At 48.2% G+C, this 10521-nt stretch overlaps 1 protein-coding gene across 1 annotated transcript in view; it reads left to right on the plus strand.

Moving 5' to 3' along the window:
- The window catches only part of FOXR1 (forkhead box R1), a 12242-nt gene extending 2467 nt beyond the window's left edge, over positions 1–9775 (plus strand). Inside the window, exons 4-8 of the mRNA XM_031933835.1 lie at positions 7261–7335; positions 7426–7673; positions 7910–8136; positions 9029–9279; positions 9747–9775. Of these exons, the coding sequence (XP_031789695.1) occupies positions 7261–7335; positions 7426–7673; positions 7910–8136; positions 9029–9279; positions 9747–9775 (830 nt within the window). The remainder of the gene's footprint in view (positions 1–7260; positions 7336–7425; positions 7674–7909; positions 8137–9028; positions 9280–9746) is intronic.
- Positions 9776–10521: the final 746 nt, after the last annotated feature.

A 10521-nucleotide genomic window follows, 5' to 3' on the forward strand; every position in this document is an offset into this window, starting at 1 on the left:
CCGCGCCCGGCCCATGTCGGCCTTCCAAAAGTGCTGGAATTACTTATGCTGGAATAAAATGTTAATAATTGGTGTAATTGGTGAATCTGGGTGAAAACGTCCACCGCCCCCGGCCTTAACTCTTCCTTTTGCCCCTTAAGTCTCCATCCCTCCTTCCATTACCTCCCCTACTCCCATAACCAACCCTAATCCATTTAAGGTCTGTTTTCTCCACTCATTGTTTTTGAGAGCTGTTGTTTTGCCTTGCTAAATTCAGGCCTGGTTCATTATTTCTGATTGTTGTTACTATTCTATCTGCTGGGTGTCCCACCTTTTACATTTTAATTTTCTTTACACCTAGATTGCTTCCAACTCTTTGCCACCATAATTAATGCTAACGAACATTCTTGTTTCTTCATTCAAGAAATATGTATTGGCCGGGTGTGGTGGCTCAAGCCTGTAATCCCAGCACTTTGGGAGGCCGAGACGGGCGGATCACGAGGTCAGGAGATCGAGACCATCCTGGCTAACATGGTGAAACCCCGTCTCTACTAAAAATACAAAAAAGTAGCCGGGCGAGGTGGCGGGCACCTGTAGTCCCAGCTACTCCGGAGGCTGAGGCAGGAGAATGGCGTGAACCCGGGAGGCGGAGCTTGCAGTGAGCTGAGATCCGGCCACTGCACTCCAGCCTGGGCCACAGAGCAAGACTCCATCTCAAAAAAAAAAAAAAAAGAAAGAAATATGTATTGAGCACCTCCAACTGACCTGGCACTGTTCTAGAAACTCATGATACACAGTGAACAGAACAGACAAGGAACTTTACATTCTACTGGGGGCAGATAGATAATCCACATAAGTATAATAAATGAGTAGGCCATATAGTATGCTATAAAGTGATCATCTGCAATGGAGAAAGAACAGGAGGAGACTCAGGAATAGGGGAAGGGTATGCTAGCAGCTACAGTTTGTTTTTGTTTATTTATTTTTGTTTTTTGAGATGGAGTCTGGCCCTGTTGCCCAGGCTGGAGTTCAGTGGTGCAGTCTCGGTTCACCACAACCTCTGCCTCCCGGGTTCAAGGGATTCTCCTGCCTCAGCCTCCTGAGTAACTGGGACTACAGGCACATGCCCCTATGCCCGGTTAATTTTTGTATTTTTAATAGAGATGGGGTTTCACTCTGTTGGCCAGGCTGGTCTCGAACTCCTGACTGTGATCCGCCGTCTCAGCCTCCCAAAGTGCTGGGATTACAGGTGTGAGCCACGGCGCCCAGCATTTTTTTTTTTTTTTTTTTTTTTTTTGACATGGAGTCTCACTCTGTTGCCCAGGCTGGAGTACAGTAGCGCAATCTCAGCTCACTGTACCCTCTGCCACCCAGGTTCAAGCAATTCTTGTGCCTCAGCCTCACCAGTAGCTGGGATTACAGGCATGCATCACCATGCCCACCTAATTTTTGTATTTTTAGTAGAGACAGAGTTTCACCATGTTGACCAGGCTGGTCTCAAACTCCTGGCCTCAAGTGATCTGCTTGCCTCGACCTCCCAAAGTGCTGGGATTACAGGTGTGAGCCACCACGCCCGGCCGCAGCTACAGTTTTAAATAAGATTGTGGGGTTGAACTCAATTAGGAACATAATATTTGAGCAAAGAGTTGATAGGAGGGGAGGAGTGAGCCTAGAGGGTACTTGAAGGGAAAGTGGTAAGGAGGTCAGTAAGGCTGAATGACAGTAAATAAAGAGCTCCGAAGGGTGTGGTTGAGAGCAGGAATGACTGTCCTCTAAAGACTTTAGGGTTGACTTTGAGTCAGATGAGGGTTGGTTTTAAGGTTTTGTTTGAGATGGGCTCTTGCTCTTGCCCAGGCTGGAGTGCGGTGGCACAATTACCTCCAGGCTCAAGCAATGCTCCCACCTCAGTCCCCAAAGTAGCTGCAACCACAGGCATGGGCCACCACACTGGCTAACTTTTTTAGTATTTGTAGAGATGGGGATCTCCCTATGTTGCCCAGGCTGGTCTCGAACTCCTGGACTCAAGCAATCCTCCTGCTTCCCAAATTGAGCAGAGGAGTGACTTGCTCTCAGGGTCTGCTTCATGAGTGTGTGACCCGTGCAGTTGCCTAGGTGCCTGTGTTTGGTTTAATACACTGCTATCACTGTCTTGAAATTTTTAGTAATTTTTCAACGAGGAGCCTCATGTTTTCTTTACTGGACCCTACAAATTATGTGGCTAGTCCTGCATGATCTGTATTTGAAAAGATCACTCTGGCTGTTGTGTTGAGGGTAGACTGTGGATGTACAGAGAAGGCTGCAGTAGTAATCCAGACAAGAGATGATGGTAGATTGGGCCAGGGTAGTAGCAGGAGAACCAGCTGGCTATGCTGATGGATTGGATATGGAGTATAAGACAGACAACTGAGTATGAACCTTTCTTTTTTTTTTTTTTTTTTTTTTTTTTTTTTTTTGAGACGGAGTCTCGCTCTGTCGCCCAGGCTGGAGTGCAGTGGCCTGATCTCAGCTCACTGCAAGCTCTGCCTCCCGGGTTCACGCCATTCTCCTGCCTCAGCCTCCCGAGTAGCTGGGACTACAGGCGCCCGCCAACACGCCCGGCTAATTTTTTGTATTTTAGTAGAGACGGGGTTTCACCGTGTTAGCCAGGATGGTCTCGATCTCCTGACCTCGTGATCCGCCCGTCTCGGCCTCCCAAAGTGCTGGGATTACAGGCTTGAGCCACCGCGCCCGGCGAGTATGAACCTTTCAAAGTGTTTTGACCTAGTGGAAGGATGGAGTTGCCTTGTACTGCAAGCGGGATACAGGTTTAGGAAAGAAAATCAGGAATTCTGTTCTGGATATGCTGAGCTGAGAGATCCTTAGACATCCAAGTAGAAGTGTTGAGTCTGCGGTTGGATACCTGAGCCTGGAGTTCTGGAGAAAGGTGGAGACTGCAGATGTAAATTTTGGGTCTTTTGGTCTATGGGTGGAATTTAAGGAGTAATAGACGAGGAACAAGAATGAGCCCTGGGGGCAGTCCATTGTAAAGAGATTGGAGAGAAGAGCGATAACTAGCAAAAAAGACCATTGAGAATCAAAATAGGGGGTCTGTGGTGTCCTGGAAACCAAGTGGTAAAAGCCTTTCAAGGAGGGAGTGGTTGGATGAGTGGAATGTAAGTGATGATTGGACTTAACTAAGCAGAAGTCCCTGGCTAGTGGTTTTAGTAAGTGGTAGAATGTAAAACCTGACTGAAGGGTGTTTAAGAATGGAAGGAGGGGCCGGGCGCGGTGGCTCAAGCCTGTAATCCCAGCACTTTGGGAGGCCGAGACGGGCGGATCACGAGGTCAGGAGATCGAGACCATCCTGGCTAACATGGTGAAACCTCGTCTCTACTAAAAATACAAAAAAAACTAGCCGGGCGAGGTGGCAGGCGCCTGTAGTCCCAGCTACTCGGGAGGCTGAGGCAGGAGAATGGCGTAAAAATCCGGGAGGCGGAGCTTGCAGTGAGCTGAGATCAGGCCACCGCACTCCAGCCCGGGCGACGAGACTCTGCCTCAAAAAAAAAAAAAAAAAGAATGGAAGGAGGGAAAGTAGAGGCAATGTGTTATGCTTCAACAGGAAGTAAGATGGTATAATTTTTAAATTTTTCTTTCTTTTCTTCTCTCTCATTTAGAGACAGGGTCTCTATCTGGTGCCCAGGCTGGAGTGCAGTGGCACCAGCACAGCTCACTGCAGCCTTGAGCAGGCTTGAACTCCTGGGCTCAAGTGATCCTCCTGCCTCAGCTTTTTAAAGCAGGCTGGGATTACAGGCATAAGCCACTGCACCTGGTCCCTAAAATGGGAGAATTAACGGCATGTTTGCATGCTGATGAGAATGACCCAACAAAGACAAAAAATCCGTGACACAGGACAGAGAGGGGAAGATTTGTGGAACAGTGTCCTTTAAAAAGCATGGGGGATCTGTGCCAAAGCGAGACACAGACATCCAGAGGTGCTATCCTTGGGTCGCAATGAGATCAGCAGTCCATTGATCCTACCTTTTCACTGTTTCAATCACTTGATGTGTCTACCCTTATTCAACTAACTTGAATCCCATGGTCAAATATTACGCAGGTTCCCTGGATCGTCTGTGGCTTTGGAGCACTTTGTTGGCCAAACCACAACCCTGACTAAATCCACCTCTGCCAAACGAGTGAGCCAAAACCATAATTCAGTGGACTGGTGATCTCAGTGGGATCATAGTTGGGGTTGAGGGAGTTAGCCAGAAAGACACAAGGTGGTGCATTTTTATGTGGTGCATAAATGAGGTTACGGAGAGGTTGCAGTTGTTGGTTTAGGTTATGACTGAGGAAGTGTCTACAGTAGAGTAGAAGTCAGACTCGCTGGAGAAGAGTTCAATAAACAGCAAAGATCATGTTTTTGTTTTCAAAACAAGGTCTGGCATTGTTGCCCAAGCTGGAGTGCAGTAGCGTGAGCTTGGCTCACTGCAACCTCCCCTTTCCCTCTCGAGCCATCCTCCCACTTTAGCCTCCTGAGTAGCTGGGACTACAGGCTCACACCACCACACTCGGCTAGACTATTATCTTTGTATTTTTTGTAGAGATGGGGTTTCCCATGTTGCCCAGGCTGATTTCAAACTCCTGGGCCCAAGCAATCTGCCCTGCCTAAGCCTCTTAAAGTGCTGGGATTATAGGCATGAGCCACTACACCTGGCCAGCAACCAAGATTTAAGGTAGGAGTAGTGTTGGAGAGTGACAGTAAGTCAGGAGCTAAAACAGGAGGTCAGTAGATGATAGTAACAATGGAGATTGATTAGTATATAAGTTCCTGTATTAACTTGAAAATATACATCCAGGAGCAAACAGTAAGGTAAATTGTAGTCCTGCCTCATTGCTCCTAACAAGGACTGCTCCAGTTGATACTCAGAACTGCAGTATAATAATCGATTCTATTTCTTTGCATGTTTCTCAACACTTGGTGTTATCTTTATAACTCTAGTCAATCTGATTATCTAGTTATCTTACAGTGTTTTTCTTATTAATAATACTGATCATCTTGTTAGCCATTCAATTATCCCCTCCTTGTGAATGCTGATTCATATCATTTGCCCATTTGTAAGTTTGTGTTGACATTTTACATATTGATTTGTAGGAGCTCTGTATATATTAGAGAACTGAGAAATTTGGGTTGAGGCCGGCTGCGGTGGCTCATGCCTGTAATCCCAGCACTATAGGAGGCCAAGGCGGGCGGATCACAAGGTCAGGAGATCAAGACCATCCTGGCTAACACGGTGAAACTCAGTGTCTACAAAAATACAAAAAAAATTAGCTGGGCATGGTGGCAGGTGCCTGTAGTCCCAGCTACTCGGGAGGCTGAGGCAGGAGAATGGTGTGAACCCGGGAGGTGGAGCTTTCAGTGAGCTGAGATGGCTCACTCCAAAAAAAAAAAAAAAAAGAAAAAAATTTGGGTTGAAGTTTTGCTGTCTATTGATTTTTTTTTTTTTTTTTTTTGCTTATGGTGATTTTTACTATGTTTGAACTTTTTTTTTAAGACAGAGTCTTGCTCTGTCACCTAGGCTGGAGTACAATGGCATGATCTCAGCTCACTGCAACCTCCGCCTCCCAGGTTCAAGTGATTCTCCTGCTTCAGCCTCCCAAGTAGCTGGAACTACAGGTAAATGCCACCACACCCGGCTAATTTTTTGTACTTTTAGTAGAGATAGGGTTTCGCCATGTTGGCCAGGCTGATCTTGAACTCCTGACCTCAAGTAATCCACCTGCCTTGGCCTCCCAAAGTGCTGGGATTACAGGTATCAGCCACCACACCTGGCCAAACTTTAATATTTAATCTATAATATGTGCATAAAACTTATAGATTTATTTTAGGGTAACTGGCATCTTAATAGTATGATAAGTCTTTGTTCAAGTCTTTTAAGTTCTTTATTTAAGAGCTGAGATGGGAGGATTGCTTGAGCTGGGAGGTGGAGATTGCAGTGAGCCAGTGTCACACCACTGCACTCCAGCATGGGCAACCAAGCAAGACCGTGTCTCAAAAAAAAAAAAAAAAAAAAAAAAAAAAAAAAAAAAAACCCTATGTTTATATCTTTTGCTACTTTTTCCTTTTTTGAGTACTATGTTGAATATTAGCAACATAATAGGCATCCTCTCTAATTAAGCTCTCCAATAAGTATGTCATTTCCCAAACAAAAGCCTAGATTCATCTGTAATATAATGACACTCATAGGGACAGTGAGGGGGCAAAAATAGTTTTTGTCCTGAACAACCAGTTAATGGTGGTGCCACTTGCTGAGACAAAGAATACAGGAAGGCCAGGCATGGTGGTTCACGCCTGTAATCCCAACATTTTGGGAGCCTGAATAGGAGGATTGCTTGAGCCCAGGGGTTCAAGACCAGCCCAGGCAACAACATAGTGAGACCCTCATCTATACAAAAAATACAAAAATTAGGCTGGGCGCAGTGGCTCACACCTGTAATCCCAGCACTTTGGGAGGCTGAGGCGGGTGGATCATGAGGTCAGGAGTTCGACACCAGCCTGGCAAATATGGTGAAAGCTCTACTAAAAATATAAAAATTACCCGGGCGTGGTGGCAGGCACCTGTAATCTCAGCTACTCGGGAGGCTGAGGCAGGAGAATCACTTGAACCTGGGAGGCAGAGGTTGCAGTGAGCCAAGATCACGCCACTACACTCCAGCCTGGGTGACAGAGCAAGACTCCATCTGAAAAAAAAAAAAATGCAAAAATTAATGGGGCGTAGTGGCGTGCACCTGTAGTTCCAGCTACTTGGGAGGCTGAGGTGGGAGAATCTCTTGAGCACACCACTGCACTCCAGCCTATGCAACACAGCAAGACCCTATCTCAGGAAAAAAACAAGAATACAGGAGGAAGAGCAACAAGATGGAATTCAGTTTTAGAAGCCGTTTGAAGTGCCTGTGGGCTACCCAAGTAAAGATATCCAGTAAGTAGTTCTCCTTAAGGGCTAGCACAGAATGCTAGGCTGGAGGTGAAGATTTGAGAGCTCTACATTTTTTTTTATAGATGTTAACTGAAGCCACAGGCATGCATGAGATCATTCAGGGACAGTATATGTAGAGTGAGAAGAAAAGAATGCAGAGGGGAATGAGAAGGTCAGAGAGGTAAAGGGAAAACCAGTAGAAGTAGAATGTGATGTTAACTCCCCAGGCAGGGCCCACAATACCTTCTCCCAGGAAGCCTTAAGGCCTAGGATCCTAGGGTCACAAAGGGATATCCTAGGATGTTTTGACTCTCTTTCTTTTTGCCAGTTGCCAGGTATAAACTCCGAATTGTTAAGCCACCAAAATTACCCCTAGAGAAAAAACCCAACCCTGATAAGGATGGTAAGTATTGAGTTCTCTGACCTGGGCTGGAGACCAGGGGCACCCAAAGCCAGTGGGCTGCGGCACACAATCTCCTTTTCTTCTGCACAGGTCCAGATTATGAACCCAACCTCTGGATGTGGGTAAACCCCAACATCGTGTATCCCCCTGGAAAGCTGGAGGTCCCAGGACCTAGGAAGAGGGAGGATCTGACAAGCACACTCCCCTTGTCTCAGCCACCACAGAAGGAGGAAGATGCCAGCTGCTCAGAAGCCACAGGGGTGGAATCACTGTCCTGGTCCTCCAGCAAGTGGTCTCCCCCTCGGAAGCGCTTTGCCTTTTCCCCCAGCACTTGGGAGGTATGAATCTCTGGGGGTGGGAGCCGACTTGGGCAGTAGGCGAGGGGCATGGGGAAGAGCCATCACAGTTCTGCTCTCTTAGCCATAGCAAACGGTGAATGGGTTCAGAAATTACCTACATGCTTGGGTTGGGGAGAAGCCCAGATGGTGGCCTTAGACCACCCCCCCTTCCTGCCACTGTACCCTGGAGTAGAGGCTGAGGAGTCAGGACCAGTTCCTACTCTGTGCTCCTCTAGCTCACAGAAGAGGAGGAGGCTGAGGACCAGGAAGACAGCTCCTCTGTGGCTCTCCCATCCCCTCACAAAAGGGCCCCCCTCCAGAGTCGGAGGCTTCGGCAAGCCAGCAGCCAGGCGGGGAGGCTCTGGTCCCGGCCCCCTCTCAATTACTTCCACCTAATTGCCCTGGCATTAAGAAACAGTTCCCCCTGTGGCCTCAACGTGCAACAGATCTACAGTTTCACTCGGTATGTGCCGGGGGCCCTGTGAGGAGGGGGAAGTGGGGGCCAGGGCCCTGGGCTGATGCCTTCCAATCCATCCCAGGCCCTGGGTTGCTGACCTGGTTTCCCTATCTGGGTCTGAGAGGATGAGTGTGTTCCCAGTTCCCTTTTCCCAGGCGCATTTGTGCCCACATGTGTACAGGAACATATCCATTCCCACCCCTTTTCACATCTAAAGAACCCTCCAACCTTTTTATGACTTTAGGTCTTTTTTCTTTTTCTTTTTTTTTCTTTTTAACTGGTTTTCAGTGCTCTTTGGGTATAGTTCGCCTTTAAAACATAAATTCACTTGGGTCAGGTAACAGTTTTCCACCATCCTTTGAAGATCAGCCAGTCTAAAGTCAGGTTTCCCCAACAGTTCCCAACTGCTTCTGCTAGGACTGGACTGCCTGGCACAGCTCCCTGCACCCCCAGGGGCGCAGGGAACCCAGTTGAGAAGGGTTTTCCATTTAGCTCAGAAAGTCCTGCTCACATGAGTGTGAGGAAGGGAGTTTGTTGGGAAAGGGCCCAACAAACTCCCTTCCAATAGGAAAAGTGCCTAATGTCTCAGAATAGGCATTTTAAGTGGTTTCTGTCCTTGATCAAGATTCCTCTTATGGGAGATACTTGGCCTGATTCTGCTTTGTTCATGCTGTGGTCCAAGCCCTGGGCCCTCAGAGGGAGGGGGGGTTCAGGTGAGCCACACACCACGTGGACGCTTTGCCACGTGCTCAGTCAGCAAAGAGCAACTCCAGGCCAACTTGCTACTATCCCCCTGTAGAGGGACTGAAGTCCCTGGCCCCTTGGGTAGAACATGCTCCAGAGAAGGGCATTCCCAAGACATAACATGCCTTTCCTTACCTCTCCTCCCTGTCCACAGAAAACACTTCCCCTTTTTCCAGACAGCCCCAGAAGGCTGGAAGAATACTGTCCGTCACAATCTCTGTTTTCGAGACAGCTTTGAGAAAGTGCCTGTCAGCACGCAGGGCGGGGCCAGCACACGGCCTCGATCTTGCCTCTGGAAGTTGACCGAGGAGGGACACCGCCGCTTTGCGGAGGAGGCTCGCGCCTTGGCTTCCACTCGGCTGGAAAGTATCCAGCAGTGCATGAGCCAGCCAGGTGTGAAGACTTGTGCGTGGGCCCAAGGGGAGGAGACCTGAGGATCCTGACCCAAGACTGAGTGTGGAAGCCTGGGTCACACTGTGGTGGTGGGGGGGCGGGGGGGCATCTTCTATAGGAAACAGGGATTAGCAGTGATCTGAGACCCTCAGGTGATGCCTGCCTGAGGTGAGACCTCCCCCACCAATGTGGGACGTGATGTGCCAGGAATCCATGGGCAAACAACTAAGGGGAAGCTGGCCTTACCAAGCCCAGCAGCCTAGGCAATAGTGAGCACACAACATGAGAAGCACACTAATAGAGGTTATGTGCAAAGAGTACTTGTACTTTCCCTGGAGCAGTGCAGGGAGGCTTCAGAGAAGAGGCAGCACTTGAGCCTTGAGTGAAAGAAGCAGATCACCTGCTATGAGAGAGCATCCCAGGCCTAGGAAACAGCAATTGTGAAGCATAAACTCCTGAACTCTCTCCTTTTCTTACAGATGTGATGCCCTTCCTCTTTGATCTTTAACCCCAAGAAGCAGGAACCAGCTAATGCTTTATTAAATTTACCCTCAGTAGCCTTCTGTGTGTGTCTATGGAGGTGGGGTCTCTAAGGATGGGGTTAAGGGTGGAGGTGGAGATCAACTCCAACGTTGGAGATGGGACGCCTTCAGCTTACAGATGCTCCTGAGGCAATGGGGCAGGTGCCTGCTGTGCAGCAAAGGGAGTCTGTAATTTTCTTTCCTCAAAGGAGGAAAATGCACAGCCTTCTAAAGCATCTTGGAGCAATTTCCATTTTCCTGAATTATGAAGATAATCTTGGCTGGGTGTAGTGGCTCACACCTGTAATCCAGCACTTTGGGAGGCTGAGGCAGGAGGATCCCTTGAGCACGGGAGGTTAAGGCTGCAGTCAGCCATGATCACACCACTGCACTCCAGCCTGGGCAACAGCAAGACTCCATCTTTAAAAATTATCCTGGGAGATGCCAGTTTGTAACAGCCAATTCTGTAAGCCCCACACATTCATTCAACTGATACTCCTTAACCACCATGCCTGGCTAATTTTTTGTATTTTTTAGTAGAGATGGGGTTTCTCCATGTTGGTCAGGCTGATCTCGAACTCCTGACCTCAGGTGATCCGCCAGCCTTGGCCTCCCAAAGTGCTGGGATTACAAGCGTGAGCCACTGCACCCGGCAGGTGACTTTTTTTTTTTTTTTTTTTTTTTTTGAGATAGAGTCTCGCATTGTTGACCAGGCTGGAGTGCAGTAGCACAA

The sequence above is a fragment of the Piliocolobus tephrosceles genome, chromosome 13, assembly GCF_002776525.5.
Source record: "Piliocolobus tephrosceles isolate RC106 chromosome 13, ASM277652v3, whole genome shotgun sequence".
NCBI lineage: Eukaryota > Metazoa > Chordata > Mammalia > Primates > Cercopithecidae > Piliocolobus > Piliocolobus tephrosceles.